Below are 19,979 nucleotides of genomic sequence, written 5' to 3'. Positions count from 1 at the left end.
CCCGCGAGACTTCCAAAGAGTCAATTAGTGGCCAGAGGAGTGGTAGAAGGGCTGGCTCAACGATCCCACAGGGCCTAGGCCCTGGACCATTGAAGACCATTGCTCCACGGTTGTGTTATTCAACTTTTCATAGTGCTTGGAAGTATACTCTGAATGTATCACCGCCAGGCGGCCGCCAAATCCAGGACTACATTTCCCAGAGGGCTTTGCTCCCTGGCGGTTGCAGTTGAACCGGGGTGTGTCTAGGATCAGAAGCCATATCCCGCTGTCCTCTTTAGAGCATCAACTTCAACTGCCCTTCGGTGGTGCTGAGATGTTCGGATTCCTGCTTCTGCTCTCTCTTCCCTTCATCCTGTACTTGGTCACGCCAAAAATCAGGTCTGTGCGAATGTTGCCTTTTCTTGCCAGGTCTTTTAGAGAAGATAAAAATCCCTACTGAAGCCTTCTCCCTAGCCCCGGTAAAGAAAGACTAGGAAAGGACTGAGGAGCCCTTTAAGGTAGCAAAGATCTGGAGTTTACTGGACTGTAGGCGAGATCCTGGTGCCCTGGACGTGGGCACGGCCAGACGCCAGACCCCAGGTGGTCGTAAAAACGCTCCAGGTCTCCATCATCCTGTTTTGCTCTTTCTGGCCTACCTTATTTCCTCTAGCACTATTTGCTTTCTAGGTTCGGGAAGCCGGTGAGTATGGCGGGCTTTAGATCTGTTTTCTCCACTCCCAAGCTTTGAACCAGCCTTTGTCTAGCTATTTGCCTCCAGCCCTTGAGGTACTACAGGAGGGTTGCACTTTTTACTCTCTGAACCCGATGCCAATGTTATCTGGGGCATGCTTCCTTGTTGCCGTTATTCACTTGTGTAGGTGTTTGTTGTGACAACTGAAGGGGAAGAGTCATTGTCCTTCGGAGTAGGAACATGTGCTTGTTTGCCCTAATTAGATTACTAGGAGCCAGGAGAAGAACCACGTGGTCAAAGAATGGTTTCTTAATTAAGTGTCAGGTCAGCCCAAACCTGGAGGTGTGTGTAATCACCTGAGAATCAGCGGCAGGCTACCACAAGGGGCAGACCACTGATTGGTTCTGAGTAAGTCACCAGGAGTGACGGTGGACCAGTAATAAACGCCACCTTCTTTCTGGGCGTGGCCATAGTTCCTATTGGAGCTGAGGCTGTGCCATCCTTCTGTCATTTCTTACCATGACCAACATTTTTTTCTTCCCACTCTTTTTGCTTTTTCTTCTCTCTCCGGTGGCTACTTCCATTCCCCCCCCCCCTCCTCTCTGAATACCTACAGCTCCCAGAAGTAGGCACACATGGGCCTTGTATTCAGGTAAAAACTTGGGTTTCTTTCTACCACAAGATCTTCATATCCGTATAGAATCTCAACAAAACTTGAACCGGAGCTGCATCCAGTGAAATGTGTCTTAGAAGAGAGCACTCTAAGAACTCTACCATCCCCGTTGGAGCCAGCATGGGAGAGTGGGGCCAGAGCTGCGCTTTCAAAGTTGATTGTCTTGTTTTCGATGATGACAGAGGAAGGAGGAAGGGCCAATTCCTGGTCCCCAGGATTTGTCAGTGTTGAAGTTCAGTCTGAAGGGCTGTGAGACACAGAGCCAGGGGCCTTGATCGCTGAGGAGAGAGAGGTTCCTTTGGGTACCACAGGTTAGTTTGCCTTAAGTAGTGGCTGCTTGCAGATAACAAGTTTAGTGGAATGGTTGAAATGCTCCTTAAAAACACACTTCTGAGTCAACAGATCCTTTTAGTCCTAAAATTGAGGAGAAGAGAAGAGGAAAATCTGAGGGTTGTGTTTGTGCTTCATCCATTTGGAAAGGCCAGCAGAGCCTGCAGCACAGGTGCAAGGACTCCAACTAGACAAACGAGATACCGATCCTCACTCTCTACTGGAACTCTGCTCTGTTGTTGTTTTGTTGTTATTGTTCTGATATTAATGTGTGATGGCAGTAGTCAAACCCAGGGCTTGGCATCTGGGTAAACTATGTATGCTTACCCTGTTACATTCCTAGCCCTTGTCTCATTCTTTTTTTTTTTTTTTTTTTTTTTGGTTTTTCGAGACAGGGTTTCTCTGTGTAGCCCTGGCTGTCCTGGAACTCACTTTGTAGACCAGGCTGGCCTCGAACTCAGAAATCCGCCTGCCTCTGCCTCCCAAGTGCTGGGATTAAAGGCGTGCGCCACCACGCCCGGCTTCCCTTGTCTCATTCTTAAATGTTTTTTTTTTTTTTTAAATGTGTGAATGTGGTTATCTTTTTCTTATTTTTGACCTAGATTCATAAGCTTATGATTTCTATTCTTTGAATTGGATTAGCCCTTCTTAAGATTATAAGATGCTGTTTGTCACAGATTGGCATAGAAAGGCCACTTTTCTTCTGTTTGGTTGAATCTTATGATTTCCTAAGCCAAACATGCCTGATTGGAAACTCTGAACTGAAGTCAGGTGCCTGACCAATCAAACACTTATCTAGGTCTTGTGCTTTGGGGAGCAGGTATAACTTTGTTTCAGTGTTTTGAGACTGAATCTCTCTATATCTCTCTGGCTGTCCTGGAACTCACTATGTTAGACCAAGCTGGCCTTGAACTCAGAAATCTGCCTGCCATTGCTTCCCCAGTGCTAGGATTAAAGGCATGGGCCACCATACTCAGCCAGATCTAACTTTTGTTTTTAAAATGCTATCACTTTTTGTCCTTAAACAAGAACATAAAATTTTTGTTTTCCTTTTTGAGACAGTTGTAACCCAGGCTGGCCTCGAACTCATCTATCTCCTGAGTGGTATATACCTGGCCTAAGAGCAGAAAGCTGTCTTCTTTATTCCTTACTTTCTAACATTTATTTACTGTGTGTTATTATATGGTGGTGCGGGTACACATGCGTGTACTATGGCGTGCATGTGGAAGTCAGAGGATAACTTTGAGGAGTCAAACCTCACTTTCTATCATATAGATCCTGTAGACTGTACTGATGTCAGCAGGCTTAGAGGCAAGCATGCCTAACTGCTAAGGCATCCTGCTGGCCTTGCCTTTTTTTTTTTTTTTTTTTTTTAACTTAACCTTATAAAAGAATAACATTGGAAGCCATAAAAGCAAACTCAGCCCTGGAATTGGAAGAAGAATGTAGCTTCAGGAGTCCTTGGCAGGAATGGATAATGAAGGATTGATGTTTTCTTGTGTCTCTAGGAAAATGCTATCCAATGGGGTGTGTACATCTAATGTCCAGCTTCCCGGGAAGGTAGCCATAGTCACCGGTGCTAACACAGGCATTGGGAAGGAGACAGCTAAAGATCTGGCCCAAAGAGGCAAGTGGACATGTTTCTAACTCACCTATGCTGATATTTTATCCCTCACAGTGATGGTTGTTTCTTCCCAGACTTGGAATGTAAGAACACTCCAAGTACCTAATTAATTTCCTGTTATAGTCTGAATCTAGTATGATGTTCTACATATAATAGGCACTTAATAAAACTTTAAAAAATAGCAAATACCATTTTTATTATTTTTTCTTTGCTAATTTGCTTCAGATACCATGGTCGTGAAATAAGGGATAAAAATTCCGATTTTGTAAAATGTCAGGAGCAATCCCAGCATCTACGTTCAGTCTCTCAAACCACTTGAAACCAGAGCTGACTGGTTTTTTGCTTCGTTTGGTTGACAGGAGCCCGTGTGTATTTAGCGTGCCGGGATGTGGACAAGGGGGAACTGGCGGCTCGTGAGATCCAAGCCGCCACAGGGAACAGTCAGGTCTTCGTACGGAAACTGGACCTAGCTGATACCAAGTCTATTCGAGCCTTTGCCAAAGACTTCTTAGCTGGTAAGTGGTGAGAGACGATATTATAATCATTGGGATATGATTTATGTCAAAGGGACTTCTTCAGGATGCAGAAATGAAAAGAGAGCCTGTTTTAGTTCCTTTACTATTGCCATGCTGAGACACCGTGAACAAGGCAACATATAAAAGAAAGTATTTAATTTGGGGTTCCCAGTTCCAGAAGGCTAGAGTCCATGACTGTCATAGCGAGCAAGGAGCATGGCAGCAGGTAGGCAGACATGGCCGTCAAGCAGTACTGTCTGGATCTGCAACCATGAGGCAGAAAGAAGTAGCTAATTGGGAATGGTGTGGGCTTTTGAAATCTCATAGCCCACCCCGAATACCATACCTTCTCCAACAAGGCCACACTTCCGAATCCTTCCCAAAGAGTTCCTCCAGCCTCCAAATTATAGCAGTGAGCAAGAGCTAAAGCTGAAACTGTAGCAGAAACATCAGCACTCAATAGGGGCTTGGTAGGGTATAGCACAGTCATCCAGGCTAAGATAGGAAGCTGAGGAGGCCCTAGGCTCTTGAAAGCTGGAGCTATATAGAAGGTTGAGATTCATAAGAGAGCCATTTGGTCCACAGTCTATGTACTAAGAAGAAGAACAAAGCCCTGGCCACCTTGGACATAGTACAGCAGCTTACTAGCTCTGGGTCTGTTGCTTACTTTTCCTTTGCTGTGATAATACAGTTGCAGAAGGGTAAGGTCCATGATGGCAGACTAAGGTGTGGCAGCAGGAGCAGCTGAGGGCTCACATCTACAACAGCCAGCAAGATACAGAAGGCATACTGGGAAGGGCACGAGGTCTTTGAAACCTCAGAACCAGTCCCTAGAGACATGCTTCCTCCAGCAAGATCACACTACCTAATTCTCTCCAAATAGCTACCAGCTAGGAACCAAGTATTTAAATGTTTGAGATTCATGGGGGAACGTCTCATTCAAGCCACATTCTTAGGGTCTGGGTAGAGAAAGAAAGGGTGGTGATTTGCGATAATTAGAAACCAGGCTGATATCATGAAATCATTCTACTAAGTGATGTAGGATCTTAATTTAAAAAGACCTGTGGGGCCAACAAGATGGCTCAGCAGGTAAAGGTGCTTGCTGCCAAGCAACCAGAGTTCAATTTTTAGGGCCCACCTGGCAGAAGGAGAGAACTAACTCACATGTGTTGTCCTCTGACCTGCACATACTCCATGCCATGTATTTTCTCTGTCTTTCTCTCTCAAATAAATAGATGCAATAACACTTTTTAGAAAGCTGTGGTATCTCCCCATAAGTAGGTATGCCTCACCCCCAATCACCCAGGGATCTAGACTTCTTGAGAAAAATATTTCCACCCTTAAGAGTTTACAGTCGGGCTGGTGAGATGGCTCAGTGGGTAAGAGCACCCGACTGCTCTTCCGAAGGTCCAGAGTTCAAATCCCAGCGACCACATGGTGGCTCACAACCATCCGTAACGAGATCTGGTGCCCTCTTCTGGAGTGTCTGAGGACAGCTACAGTGTACTTACATATAATAAATAAATAAATCTTTAAAAAAAAAAAAAAAAAAAAAAAAAAAAAAAAAAAAAAAAAAAAAAGAGTTTACAGTCGGGCTGGAGAGATGGCTCAGTGGTTAAGAGCACTAACTGCTCTTCCAGAGGTCCTGAGTTCAATTCCCAGCAACCACATGGGGGCTCACAACTATCTGTAATGGGATCTGATGCCCTCTTCTAGTGTGTTTGAAGACAGCTGCAGTGTACTCATTAAAAAAAAAAACTTAAAAAAATGTTTACGGTCATAAATTATAAATCACACAAGGAAATGAACTGAGAGAGAGAGAGGTGGCAGGTTTCTTTGAAGGCCTGAGTCCCACAAGTATGGGTGTTCACGGGGCACCCCAGCCTCACCCCTCCACCCCTGCTAGCTTCTAAGTCTTTCCATTCAGCTTGGAACGTCTTTCTGTTAGGAGAGGTAGATGGAATACTTCCCCAAACCAATGAGGAAGGTGCTTTGGGGGAGCCTGGATGTGATAGTCTGTAATGTAAAATGGAATTTTGCCCTGTCAAGGTGTGTGGATTAGCCCTAGTCTTATAATAAAAAATAAATAAATAAATAATGCAAAGTCACTGGAGGGAATAAGGGCAGAGAGTGCTGTCTCACGCCCCTGCTTTCATCCCCCACTTGGGAGCCTGGGCTGTGAGGAGGATGTCTGAGATGTGAATGCCCTGGCTGTTTTCTCTTCCTGCAGAGGAAAAGCATCTACACCTTCTAATCAACAATGCGGGCGTGATGATGTGCCCCTACTCGAAGACTGCAGACGGCTTTGAGATGCACATTGGTGTCAACCACCTGGGTGAGAAGTCTGTCTCCAACCAAAGCCATGGGGAACCGAGAACTCAGAAAATTCAAGGATCAGGTTGAGCCTTATCTGTGGCATCATTGGAGCTCAGGGCTATAATTAACCATGCATGCATAGTAAATAGTTAAGAACTGCCTGAAAGATGAAGGCTAATCCTGAGGCTTGCTTCAGGTTCTGCCTACACACACACACACACACACACACACACACACACACACACACACACGCGTATGTATATATGTATGTATAAAGATTTGTTTTTATTTACGTGTATGTATATATGTATGTATAAAGATTTGTTTTTATTTACGTGTATGTCTGTATGCTACATGTATGTATGTGTCTGCAGAAGCTGAAAGCCAAGTATCAGATCTTCTGGAGCTGGAGTTGTGGGTAGATGTGGCCTTCCACATATGATTACTAGGAAACAAACTTGGGTCCTCTGGAAGAACAGCACACACTCTTAACTGCTGAGCCATCGCTCCAACTTTTCTCCCTACTTTTTAAATCTGTAATTCAGATTTGGCTTTTATTGCAAGTATAGTTGAATAGCTTGATTAGACAGAGGGCTGTGTTGCTAGTCTTAACAATTGATCTTTATAGTTAGCAACAGGTAGAGGCCATGTGTTCTCCATGTTCCTTTGAGGGTTAAGGTTTCTCTTAGACTACCTCCAACTCGTGATTTTCTTGCCTCAGCCTCCTGAGTGCTAAGATTACACATGTGTGCTAATGTTTGCTCTTAAACAGTGATGGTAAAACAGGATTCATATCCTTAGCCCAAACATGTCTCGTATAAGGACGTCTTCTATCTTTGGCTGCTTCTTGTTCCTAAAATCCCCTCTGAACCTGTTCTCTAACTCATAATGAGAAGTTGTTGTGGTGGACCTCATTCCCGAGTACATACTCTCTCTCTCTCTCTCTCTCTCTCCCCCTCTCCCCCCTCCCTCCCTCCCTCCCTCCTTCCCAGAAGTGATCTCGGTTTATCACGCTCCTTCTTATCTGCACATGGGTGCTGAACAACCCTGATAATCCTACTTCCTCTCAACAGGTCACTTCCTCCTGACCCATTTGCTGCTAGAAAAGCTGAAGGAGTCAGCCCCATCAAGGATAGTCAACTTGTCTTCTTTGGGACACCATCTGGGTAGGATCCACTTCCATAACCTGCAGGGTGAGAAGTTCTACAGTGCGAGTCTCGCGTACTGCCACAGCAAACTAGCCAACATTCTCTTCACTAAGGAGCTGGCCAGGAGGCTGAAAGGTGAGTGGGCGTGAGCAGTGTGAGAGACAGGAGACAGTAAGAATAGCAGAAAGCCACAGGACAGGGTGCTTCCCAGAGCCCATCCCCTGCACAGACCTGCTTCCATGAGTCTAACTGGGTATGCTTTTAGTAAGTAGCCCCCAATGACTATTGGAGGTGGCTGGCTAGGGACAGGGGAACTCTGACTCCGAGGTCTTGGCCTCACTGCTCACTGCAGCACTACTGCATGTTACTGAGATTTCCAAGATTCAGTCCCTCCTAGGTAAAGTGAGAACTGCTTACAGCTTGTGGTCATAATCCATTCAGTCCTCACAAGCAAGTCAGGGTTTTTCACTCCTTGTGACAAGTGAAGTGTTACTTAATAACAGACATTGTATGAAACATGTACTGGGAGTGATAGACAGGGGAGGGGGCATCTCTCTAATAGCAAAAGGTCAAGCAAGGGAGAGATGGTTTAGCAGGTCAGAGCACTTGCTTTTATAAAGACTCAGGTTCAATTCTCAGCATCCACATGGTGGCTCACCCATCTGCAGTTCTAGTTCCAGGAGATTCTATACCTTCGTCTGACCTCCTGGGGTATACTATGACACACACATGCAGGCAACGTTGTCATAACTATAAAATAAATATTTTTTTAAAGAAAAGAAAGATCAAATTTAAGGGAAAAATATGCTTGAGAAAGGGAATTTTTAGTCATGAGTAAACAGAGGTCGTTAGCATTGTCTGCTGTGTATTTCTAATAAAGAGAAAGGGAATCTAGGGCAGGCAGTGCTTAGGAGTTGAGCCAGACAGAACCGAAGCTCAAGGAGTCAGGAGCAAGAGCCCCACTGTTGAAACAGGGCGATCAAACCACAAGGACAGCTACAGAAGTTGCAAGATGAGAAGAAGGAAGCCAGTGGTCATCTCAGACCCGGTGTCCAGTCTGTGCTAGGGCAAGGTATCCCTTATCGGTTCAGGACAGTTAAGAAGAAAATGTTGTAAGAACTACCAAAGTGTGGGTGAAGAAGCTAAGAAGATGCAGAGGTAGAGAGATGTATCCATTGTGAGAGTTAGGGAAAAACAGTAAGGGGGCCCTGGCAGTTGGGTTCATTAAGTGGGAAATAGTGGTATGCATAATACAGGAACCCTGATGTGCAGGAAGATTGACCATCCGTCCCACAGACATGCATCCCATGTCCTACCATGGGTCTGGGGATGAATTACAGGATGAGGCAGGTTCAGGGACTTCTTGATTTGCTTCACAGCTCTGAGGGAAAGAGAGGTTAACAGGTGTTTAACAGCCGGCACATGAAGTTTCTCTAGTTGTATATCACATTCACTTTATGACATTCAAATAGTTTAGAAGTACATAGAACTAAAGACAGAAAGCCTCTGTTAGTCCCCCAGCCTGAGCCCGGAGCTAGCAGGGGCTGGAGCAAGAGGGAGAAGGGAAGGGGAAAAGGAAATTCCCCCATCCTTCAAATTACCACTGTCATCAGCTGACAGTCACCTTCCTATGCATTTGCTTCTGTGTATTCCTCATAGACAGAATACAACTCTAATAAGATCTCTGTGATCTTTCCATGTAATGTGTTACTGCTATTCAAAGGAGCCGTTGCCCATAACTCCAGCTCTAGGGGATCTTCTGGCCTCTGCATGCACCCCACACATGGCATACATACACAGAGACACACATAGTGTTGATAAGCACATTAGTCCCAGCACTTGGGAAGCAGAGGCAGTCAGATCTCTATGAGTTCCAGGCCAGCTTGGTCTACAGAGCCAGTTTCAGGACAACCAAGGTCACACAAAGTACCCCTATCTCAAAAAAACAAAACAAAACACCCCGAACAAACAAAATTGTATGGTGGGAGTTTAATGCACTGTGAGAATTCTGAGGTTTGGTATCAGGGTAGAAAGTGATGACTAAGGAAACGAGTTACAGCACCTGGAGATTTAAGAACATTGGAAGAGGCATGGGGTCATGGAAGGCAGTGGAAAAGAAGCCTGAGAGGGAGGGATGAGGATGGCCAACAATGCAAAGGGCTGCTGAGAGGCTGGGACTTGGCTCTCCTACCCTAGTGCAGCGGCAAGCCTGTCTCTTAGGAGCCTAGTTCCTGAGTCTGCAGTGTGTATAAATTGCAGTGAGTAGGTGCGTGTGATATAGATGCTCGCCGGGAGCAGAGATCGTCTGTGGGTGTCATAAGTGTCGTCACATGCTTTGCTCTCTTTGTCTAGTTGTTAAATCAAATCTTGTCTTCCTTCTTGGCATGTCCCCTGCCTGCCCCAGGCTCTGGAGTGACAACATATTCTGTACACCCTGGCACAGTCCATTCTGAATTGACGCGGCACTCCTCTATTATGAGATGGCTTTGGCAACTTTTCTTCATTTTCATCAAGACCCCTCAAGAGGGAGCTCAGACGAGCCTGTACTGTGCCCTGACAGAAGGTCTCGAGAGCCTAAGTGGCAGTCATTTCAGGTATGAGGGTATCTGTCTTTGAAATGAGTTGTTACTGCTTTGGGGAAATAACTTGGGGTTTGTTTGATCTGGTATATGCGTTTTTGTAAAATGTGTATTTCCCAGAGTCGGAGAGTTGGCTGGGCTAGCACAGGCTGCTCTTCCAGAGGGCCTGGGTTCCATTCTCAGCACCAGTTACAACTGTGTGTAACTCTAGTCCCAGGGAATCTGACCTTCCCTTCTGGCCACTGTGGGTACCAGGCATATACATGGTTCATAGACATACACTGCACATAAATACTCGTACATATAAAGTAATAACAATAGATTAAAAAAATTTTAAAGATTTATTTATTTATTTATTTATTTTATGTAAGTACACTGTAGCTGCCTTCAGACACTCCAGAAGAGGGCGCCAGATCTTGTTACGGATGGTTGTGAGCCACTGTGTGGTTGCTGGGAATTGAACTCAGGACCTTCGGAAGAACAGTCAGTGCTCTTAACCGCTGAGCCATCTCTCTAGCCCCAGATTAAAAATTTTAAGGTATATTTCCTAAAATAGCTTTTGTCGTTTAATAAAAGAATTTACCTGTTCACACTTTTTTTAGTACCCGCTAGCTTTGATTTTATTTTTATACCATCTTTTATAGTAATAATTATGGTTTTTTTTTCAGCTTTTGTTCTCTCATGTCAATCCTGTTTTCTTCCCTTTTTGTACCCCAACTTCTTCTTTTTAAAAAAAGATTTATTTATTTTATGTATTTGAGTGCACTGTAGCTGTCTTCAGACACACCAGAAGAAGGCATTGGGTCCCTGTAGGTGCTGGGAATTGAACTCAGGACTCTAGAAGAGCAGCCAGTGTTCTTAACGGCTGAGCCATCTCTCCAGCCCCTCTATTTTGTTTTTAATCTGTATTTATCTATTATCTTCACAATTGAAATAGAACCAATCGAGTCCCTTGTTATCTTAGTTAGGGTTTTACTGCTGTGAACAGACACCATGACCAAGGCAAGTCTTATAAAAAACAACATTTACTTGGGGCTGGCTTATAAGTTCAGAGGTTCAGTCCATTATCATCAAGGTGGGAGCATGGCAGTATCCAGGCAGGCATAGCACAGGCAGAGCTGAGAGTTCTACGTCTTCATCCAAAGGCTGCTAGTGGAAGACTGACTTCCAGGCAACTGGGGTGAGAGTCTTAAGCCCACACCCACTGTGACACACCTATTCCAACCAGGCCACACCTCCAGATGGTGCCACTCCCTGGTCCAAGAATATACAAACCATCACACTTGTATTTTATTTTATTATTTTCTCAGTGCTGGGGATGGACCCTGAGGCCTCTTGGGGCAAGTTCTATCACTGCCGAGTCCCCTGCCTAAGTTTTGGTTTTTTGGGTGTGTTGTATGCATGTTTGTATGCATGAAGGCTTGCATGTGTGCCTGTCCATGGGGAAGCCAGAGGATAACTTCAGGCACCATCCACCTTTTGAAGGGGGTAGGACACAGAGAATGACAAGATTTCTTATCTTTGGCTTGAGACATGCCAAGAGAGCTAGACTCCCTGGCCAGTGTGTCGCAGGAACCCACCTGTCTCAGTCCCCTGCCCTGGGATTACAGGTTTGTGCCACCACATCTGGCTTATAACGTGCATCCTCATGTTTGCAAAGCATGCCCTTTACCCACTAAACTAATCTCCCAGCCCTGTTATCTATCTACTTTTATATTTATCTTTTGAGACATGGTCTTGCTGCATAGCCCAAACTGATCCCAAACTCACAATCTGCCTGCCTCTGCCTCAATTTTTATTGTAGAATAAATAGCATATTAACCCCATATTCACCCACTGTCCAGTTTAAGCTGCCATAACTCATGGCCAAACATGTCCCATTCCCATCCTTAAGCCTGTCACCATATTTTTATAAAGAAAATCATGTGTCACATAAGTTCAAACTTATATTTTATCCCCACCTTCAAGATATTGTTGGTATTTTATAGACAAGACTGTGGGTAGAGTTAGAGTGGAAAGATGAATAAACATACTGTGGGTAGCATTAGAGTGGAAAGATGAATAATAGCGTTAGATTGGAAAGATGAATAAACAGATGACAAAGGGTTAATAATGCCAGCCTGGTGGAGGAGTCATAGAAGTTAGTGCAGCAGAGAAATAGAATCTGATCTGATCTCTGCTTTGGGAGAAACAAAAAAGGAATAAAAAATTTTAATTAATTAATTTATTTATTAATGATTGAATAAGTAACCCCAAAAGATACAGAGTTCCTGGTTTCAAGCAATGACAACTGGAATGAAAAGGCAGCTTCCATGAGTGAGGCCTGCCTGACTTCTTAGTGGATGCCTAGTTGAGTGTGGGGCTGAAAGAGGATTTGGTAACCCGGTTTCACATCTGTGGAACCTGGTTGTTGATGAGAACAGGAAGGGAAATGCAGAATGGGGAAAGAATGCATGCAACTTAAGGATCTTGAATTCCAAAGCAGTGGGCATGAAGTCTGGCAAACAAGCAAGAGGAAAGTGTACTGCAGTGTTAGTGCAGACTGGGAATGTCAGTGGCCAGCCAGCTGTCTGACATACCTCGAGGGGAACTGTTTTGGGAGTGTGGAGACACCAACTGTCTTGAACCTTAGTTCCATTGTTTCCCATCCACTCTTCAAAGAGGACAAGTTGATTGGGAGGGTAAATTTGCTATTGCCAAAAGAATAAAAATTAAACAGATATTCAGTTGTAGTGACCTAAGACTATATAATTGTCTAGTATGTGATATCTGCATGCATACAAGTTGTGTATCGAATAGTTGGAAATAAAGATCTGAACTTCAAAAACTATATAAAGTATAAAAGCACTGTACACTAGACACATAACACTGTGTGTTGGAATGATTGTATTTTATTGTTTTATTCTTTTGAGTCAAGGTCTTACTAGGCCTTCACTGTCCTAGAACTTGCTCTGTAGACTAGGTTGACCTCAAACAGATTCACCTGCTTCTGCATCCCAGGGTGCTGGGAAGAAAGGTGTGCACCACCACACTGGCCTCAGATCGATCGATCTTTCTTCCTCTCTCTTTCTTTCTCTCTCTCTCTCCCTTTCTCCCTTTCTCCCTTTCTCTCTCTCTTTCTTTCTTTCTTTCTTTCTTTCTTTCTTTCTTTCTTTCTTTCTTTCTTTCTTTTTTTCTTTCTTTCGGAGACATGGTCTCATGCTGGTTTCAAGCTCAATCTCTAGTTGAGGCTGGCTTTGAACTCCTAATCCTCCTGCCTCTTAATTCCCAAATGCTCAGATGCGTGACTCTTTAGGAAATTTTCTTATGCTGTGAATATTAATTTTTACTTCATTTTGAAGGTCTAGCAGCAGTCATGTAGATAGGTATCTAGAGATGAATTTGAAGCCTGTTCTGATAGAGAGAAGCCTTGACTATTTTAGTAGCTATTCCCTTTGCCTGCTCCTACTAACCTACTTTCTGTCTCTATGGATTTGCCTACTCTCCATGTTCATATAAGTGGAATCATAACTAGAATTTCTTGTGGTTTCTTTCACCTACCTTAATGTTTTCAAGTTTCATTCATGTGAAAGTATATTTCACCTTTTAGTTAAAAACAATATTTCATTGTATGTTCATATCATCATATACCATGCATAAAATGAACATACCATTTTGCTTTCTGGCTATTTAAATAATACTGTTATGAACATTCATTTAATATTTATTTTACTATTGTTTGGCTTATTCCATTCTGGTTTTGGAAACAAGGCTGGCCTGGAACTTGTGCCAGTTATTGCACCTCAGCTTCCCAAGTGCTGGGATTATAGCTGTGAGCTGCAGTGTCTGGCTGTGGGTTTTGTTTTGTGCTGTTATGTGTTTGTTTTTGAGATCAGTTGTCACTCTGTATCTCAGCTGGCTTTGAATTTGCAAAGTAACCCAGGTGGGCCTTTTGATCCTCCTGCTTCTGCCTCTTGAATACTGGGATTAAAGACTTACACCATCATACTTGACCCACATGGGAATTTTTGTATGGAAATTCCTTAATGATCTATAGAGGAATCTCTGAGCCATTCGGCAACTTCATGTTTAATTGTAGAGGAACTACCAGGCTTTTCCAAGTATCTGTCCCATTTTGCATTCCCACCAGCAGTGTGTGAAGGCTTAGGTTTCTCCAGCCTATGGACAGCACCTTCCTTCCTTCTAGTCTTAGCCATCCTAGCATATATGAAATTGCAGCTTATCCTTTTCATTTTCCTGCTAATGTTGTTGAGCATTTTTGTGTGCTTTGTTCATTTGTGCATCTTTATTGGAGAATTGTCTTTTCAGCTCTTCTGCCATTTTTAAAATTAGGTTTTGCTTTTTATTGTTCAGTGTTCTTTATAGGCTAGATACAAGTCCTTTATCAGATATATGATTTGCAAATATATCTTTATATTCTGTGGATTATCATCCCATCTTTTTTGATGGTATCCTTTAAAGCTCAAACACGTTTCTAGCATGCATGTATGTGCATGTGCGCATGTGTGCGCTTGTGCATGTGTTGCTGGGACTGAACCCAGAGCTTCTGCCACTGAGCTCTATCCCTAACCCAAGTGTCTAATTTTAATGTTGATGAAGTCCAATTTATCATGTTTGCTTGTCAGTTGGACTTTTGGTGTCGTATCCAGGGATCTACTGCCTTACTTGAGGTCATAAGGACATACTACGGTACTATCTTTCCTTCTAACCATTTTAAAGCTTTATCATTACAGTGAGAGCTAAGATCCATTCAAGTTAATTTTTTAATGTGATTGATACACTGGAAAGGCCCATGTTAGTTACTTTCCTTCTTGCTGAGACCAATTAGCTGACAAGAGGGAGGAGCAGTCAGTTCAGAGGAGTGTAGGTCCTGCAGAACAACCCAGATGTCTCATTCACCTGTGGCCAGCCATGTGAGTTGAGAGAATTTCTGATTCTCTTTATATTTATGCTGGGGAGGAAGTCTTGTCAGTAAAGCTTTTGAACCTCCTATAACTATGGGACTGAAGACAAAGTTGCTTACACATGGTATTATGAGGAGGTCAGCAGTCCTTAGAGGAGACCTTTCTTGTGGGAGGCTGCCTTGTGCAGAGCCCTACCTTCCCCTCCTTAGACACTGGTATACCTCCATCCACTGTGACAGCCATAAATGTAGTCAGACATTGCCAAGTTTCCTCAGGAGGGATCCCACCATATTTGAGAACCACTGCCCTGGAGCACAAAGCGGGGACAAAGGACAAGGAAAATCCCAGTATGAGTACTAGAGGGGAGAGGGGGTTGCTCGAGTCGGTAAACACTTGGGGTTTGTCCAGAGTTACTCTTCTTATGTTCCCACCAGCATTTCTTGCAAGATCATGGGATGAACTGATTCTCATGTAGCTAGCACATCTGATATTCAGACCTTAGTTCACTTGCTAGCATCCACAGAAAAGTCAAGTGCATTGATATACACCTGTGATCCCAGGACAAGGGAGGCAGAGACAGGAAGATCTTTGAGGCTTGCTGGCTAGCCAGTCTAGCTGAATTGGTGACCTCTGGTTCACTGAGAGACCCTGCCCTAAAAGGAAGGTGGAGAGTTAATGAGGAAGGCATGTGCTGTCAACATCTGCCTTCCTTACACATGAATACACGTGTGCACATGTGCACACATGAACATGAATGTATACATGCTGATGTGTACATACACATGCATGCACAAAATGTACTAGATGCAGAGAGTATAAGATGAATAAAAGAGAATTGTCCTTGAAAGAAGTTTCTGGGCTGGTGAGATGGCTCAGTGGGTAAGAGCACCCGACTGCTCTTCTAGAGGTCCAGAGTTCAAATCCCAGCAACCACATGGTGGCTCACAACCATCCATAACGAGATCTGGCGCCCTCTTCTGGAGTGTCTGAAGACAGCTACAGTGTACTTACATATAATCAATAAATAAATCTTTTAAAAAAAAAAAAAAGTTTCTAGGTGGTGCAGAGTTTGGATGCCTGTCCTGCAGAGTTATGGCAATGTAGAGAAGGATTCTGAGAATACCTCTCTGTGGCTCGAATGTGTCCCCAACACAACAGTGTGGAGAATGAAAATCATCAAGCTCATGGAATATTGTTGCCATTATTACTGAGTGGGCTTGGTATTAAAAAGTGATTTCCCTCATTCTCACTTTTACACTTTTTGTTCTTCCTCTCCCTTTTTCACTGTGCCCCCATGTGCTAGGACTTAAGTGGGCCAGGCAGTCAGTACTCAACCACTGCGGTAGCTCCCCATCCTTCTTCACTCCTGTAACAATGCCTTCTGCAGCCAATGTGAACAGCAGGATGTTAGCCACAGGTCAATGTCCAAGGCCTTGAAGGGTAACCTTTGACCTCATTTGAAGTAAATGGACCTGTACAGGTGTCTGGGCGACACTGATATAGCTAAGCATATACACAGACCACATTTTATAGCAAAGCATTCTGATCAGAGATAGTTGAGTGAGAAGATAGAAATATTTTCTTGAGGGAAAGACTGGAGAATAGTCTGGCTGTGGTGGCATGTGCCTATAACCCCAGCATTTGAGAGGAGGGAGTCATGGCAAAAGGATCATGATGTTGAGGCCAGGCTTGGCCAACAGAGCAAGTGGTCCAAGCCAGCCTGGGCTACATAGAGAGATGCAAATAAATAAAAGGATCAGCAAATGAAGAAATAGGATAGCATTGTTCTGTAAAGTATCTGGGGGACCTGTGAGCTCTAGATTGTTTTCCTAGCATATTCTTTATATTAGGCAAAGAGAAAATGCCATTCTTGACCCTGTGTTTCAAGTCTCTTTGTATCCCTTCCAGTGATTGCCAGTTGGCATGGGTCTCTTACCAAGGTCGCAATGAGATAATAGCCAGGCGGCTGTGGAATGTCAGCTGTGACCTGCTGGGCCTCCCAGTGGATTGGTAAGTGGTGGTTTGGACTCAAAAGAAGATTGGAGGAGATGATGATTATCCTTCAAAGTGGCCAAAACCTTGAACCCGAAGAGCAAAGAACTTCAAGCCTTTCCTGCTTGGCATCCAGTTAATCCCAGTACACTGCCAGGTTCCTCTAAACCCCTTGAGTTTGTATTGACTTATTTTGTTCCTGCTCCTGCCAGAGTTTCTAGTGGCGTCACTAAGACAGAGGACCTTCATGTGACCTATACAGCTCCTAGTTTCCTTTGGAAACTCCACCTAACCAGGAGCATGAAAGCCCTATGAAGACTGGTGCATGACAGTGTGGATTAGATGGAGCTCCTCCGAGCCAACCATCCTTTCCTTGAAGAACTCCATTGTAACCTCAGCTGAACCTCAGGAGTCCTGTGACCTGGCTCAAGAGCAGGGCTTTGTGGTCCCAACATCTGGATACTTAAGAAAAGTTTTTACTAAATCTGGCAGTCTGAAGCTTTTGCTTCTGAGACACTTTTCTATGTCCAGACCACTGAAGCGCTTCCTTCTCTAAGAAATTTGTGGGATTTGAAGGGCAGAGATAAAAATAAAGCCAAACCTCATCTTCCCGCTGTTTCTCAGCCTAGTAAGGAGGTAATGGAAGGAACGGTATGAGACGATAGGTCACTGGGGTCAGTTACTGACCCCAGACCCACAGAGGCCTCTTTTTTGTGCCTTAGTTTCTCTTAGGAAACTAGAAAAGGAAAGGCCTTCTCATTGTCATTGTGTCGATTTTGTGTGTCTTCTTGTGCATTCATGCAGTTGGATATGTTTCTACAAAATTCACAATAGCCACAAAGGAAAAGTCCTTCATCAGATTGTAGTGTAGACAAATTACCAGAGATGGGACAAATCACTGTGGAGTCTTTGAGTACAGTTGCAAAGCGAGGGAGACACTATCTGTGTTGTAATAGGTCACTGAGAAGCACAGATGCCGCAGGGAAGAAGTTTAAAAGAAAAATCCTAGGAGGTGACATGTGATAATGAAGGGGTCAGCTGAGGATCTAAAACCATAACGGAAAGGCAGTAATAGACAGCTACAGAAAGGCACACTGTCTTAATCACCAGTCAGAGTGACAGGAAAATGTCCAAAGCACAAGAGTAAAATATTTCTCTATTCAGAAATGTTATCCTAAGGATTGGTAATTATAGTCAGTTCATAATCTTACAGAGCATTTTTTTACATTAGCTTAACAAGATGTCCATTTCAGGAGTGTGTATGGAGAGATTCGATGGCTTAGTAATGCCTGCTGTTCCAGAGAACCCTGGTTCAATTACTAGGACCCACATGGCCACCACAACCATCTATAACCTCAGTTATAGAGGATCTAGAGGATCAGACAGCCTCATCTACCTCCACAGGCCCTGCAGGAATGTGGTGCATAGATATACATGCAGGCACACATACAAATAATTTTGTAAAAAAAAAAAAAAATCAATTTTGACTTTGCGGGGTATGCTCTCCTGAAATGTGTGAGGTCCCTGGGCTTGATCCCAGCACTGCAAAAGAAAGTAGAGATAGCCTCAATTTACTACGATTCTGCTTTATTTGGAGAGCTTTTATCAAAAGCAATGCAGACCCAGGGTGTCAGGAACCCCTCATGTTCCCATCACTGGCTTGGAGGATGCTATTCTAAGGGAGTTTGCCATTTCCTTGGGCTGACAATTATATTTTAAGCTTGAATATGTAAGACTGACAGGACCACAATCTTTAACTTCTAACATTTGTAAATTAATAATTTTATGGGTTCTGACCAATAAACTTATTTTAAAATTAGTTTATGGGGATATTGGAAAACTTTTGACAATGCAGTGGTTAATTAAAATAATATTTTACTTAATTTATATCCACTTGTCAATGAAAATAAAGGTTCTTTTCAATTACCTTGTTTTTAATTCCAGATTATAACTGTTAGAATTAAATGAAAGTACTTGTAGCTTAAAGAAAACACAGTTACACAGTTATTTCCCATTCTATTGGATGCCTGTGTCCCAGAATCACTATAGTACACCTAAAATGCAAGTGTCGTTAATTTGGTTTGTGATCACCGGACCAATCATTAGATCATTTTCTACTTACATGCCACCGACCAAAGGTCACTGTTTCCACATCTCTTGGTCTTGGCAGGAGCTCCTTTTTATATCTGTCCATTTCTGCGACAGATAAGACTTGGGGTTGAAGAAATGGCACAGTTCTTTGGATCACACACAACTCTCTAACAGCACGGCAGGCAGCCCACCTGTAACTCCAGCTCCAAAAGATCCCACGCCCTCTCCTGGCTCCACAGGCAGGGCACTTGCCCTCACACGTGTTCATACATATTCAAGTATAAATCTTTTAATTTTATATTTTTGGGGCATGGTTTCTCTATATGGCCTGGCTGTCCAGCAATGTGCTCTGTAGACCAGGCTGGCCTCGAACTCAGTGATCCATCTGCCTCTGTCTTCCAAGTGCTAGGATTAAAATTGAACAACACTCTTGAACTATCTTTTAGTTTTATAAGAAAAAGAAATATTAAGACTTCACACCACTGCTAACAACATCAGATTTTGTCATCCCTGCACACTGTGTTTTATTTTATTTTTTCATTGAATTTAACGGTTGGTGGATTCAAGCTTGTAAAACCCAGGGCTTCAAAGACAAAAATCACCAGGAACCCACTCCCACACACACCTTAGAAGATGGATTATAGGACTTGCTTATGCTAGATAAGTGTTGTACCCCTCGGTAACACCCTCAGCCCCATATATATCCAGGTATAAATATTGAATCCCCACGAAAACTTTTGAGAGTGGGCCCTTTGTGGAAACCCTGCCAACAGTATACACAGGAATTTATACGTATGGAAGGACAGAAAGGACTTCGTAATTGTTGATATATTTCACATAAGGGCAGATAAGATGGGTCTATCTTCCACACCAAATCATACATTACCCAAGGGCAGAGACAAAATTACTTTGATCAATATATAACTTTGGTTTGTCAAAATGTCTATTCTTAACATGTTGTGAATGAGAACCCGGGGCAGCCTAATGGACTGGACTGGTTCAGCCGCTAAAAGCTGTGGGTATTCTGGGATCACGCTGCCCATTTTCCGGTTCTGAAAACATGTGACCCTGGCCACTTAATCTCCCCACTTTTATTAGAGTTTTACCATCCGAGGGTAGGCAAGCCTCTGCTCATCT

The 19,979-nt window shown here is 43.5% G+C and overlaps 1 protein-coding gene across 3 annotated transcripts; it reads left to right on the top strand.

The window, feature by feature from the left end:
* The first annotated feature begins 213 nt into the window (after nucleotides 1–213).
* Rdh11 (retinol dehydrogenase 11) lies at nucleotides 214–18,677 on the top strand. 3 transcript variants are annotated; one of them, XM_021179204.2, is made up of 7 exons: nucleotides 214–378; nucleotides 3,182–3,300; nucleotides 3,657–3,812; nucleotides 6,043–6,147; nucleotides 7,202–7,411; nucleotides 9,681–9,870; nucleotides 16,668–18,677. In XM_021179204.2, the coding sequence occupies exons 1-7, from the start codon at nucleotides 314–316 to the stop codon at nucleotides 16,771–16,773; spliced, it is 951 nt and encodes a 316-aa protein (XP_021034863.1). In that variant the 5' UTR covers nucleotides 214–313; the 3' UTR covers nucleotides 16,774–18,677. The 3 variants fall into 3 exon arrangements, with proteins under 3 accessions (XP_021034863.1, XP_021034864.1, XP_021034865.1); XM_021179205.3 differs by lacking the exon at nucleotides 214–378 and adding an exon at nucleotides 1,170–1,322; XM_021179206.3 differs by lacking the exon at nucleotides 214–378 and adding an exon at nucleotides 1,474–1,654.
* The last annotated feature ends 1,302 nt before the right edge of the window (nucleotides 18,678–19,979 follow it).

This window comes from Mus caroli, unplaced genomic scaffold (assembly GCF_978045245.1).
Source record: "Mus caroli unplaced genomic scaffold, Mus_caroli_1 scaffold_14, whole genome shotgun sequence".
Classification (NCBI taxonomy): domain Eukaryota; kingdom Metazoa; phylum Chordata; class Mammalia; order Rodentia; family Muridae; genus Mus; species Mus caroli.
The sequence above is the reverse complement of the archived record's forward strand: the minus strand, read 5'-3'. Positions and strand labels throughout refer to the sequence as shown.

What these genes read in the sequence shown, in the direction of transcription:
- Rdh11 (XM_021179204.2), top strand. Translation starts at nt 314, where the DNA reads ATGTTCGGATTCCTGCTTCTGCTCTCTCTTCCCTTCATCCTGTACTTG. An exon ending in TTGGTCACGCCAAAAATCAG is followed by an intron (nt 379 to 3,181) that starts GTCTGTGCGAAT and finishes TTGTGTCTCTAG; the next exon opens with GAAAATGCTATCCAATGGGG. An exon ending in TGCCAAAGACTTCTTAGCTG is followed by an intron (nt 3,813 to 6,042) that starts GTAAGTGGTGAG and finishes CTCTTCCTGCAG; the next exon opens with AGGAAAAGCATCTACACCTT.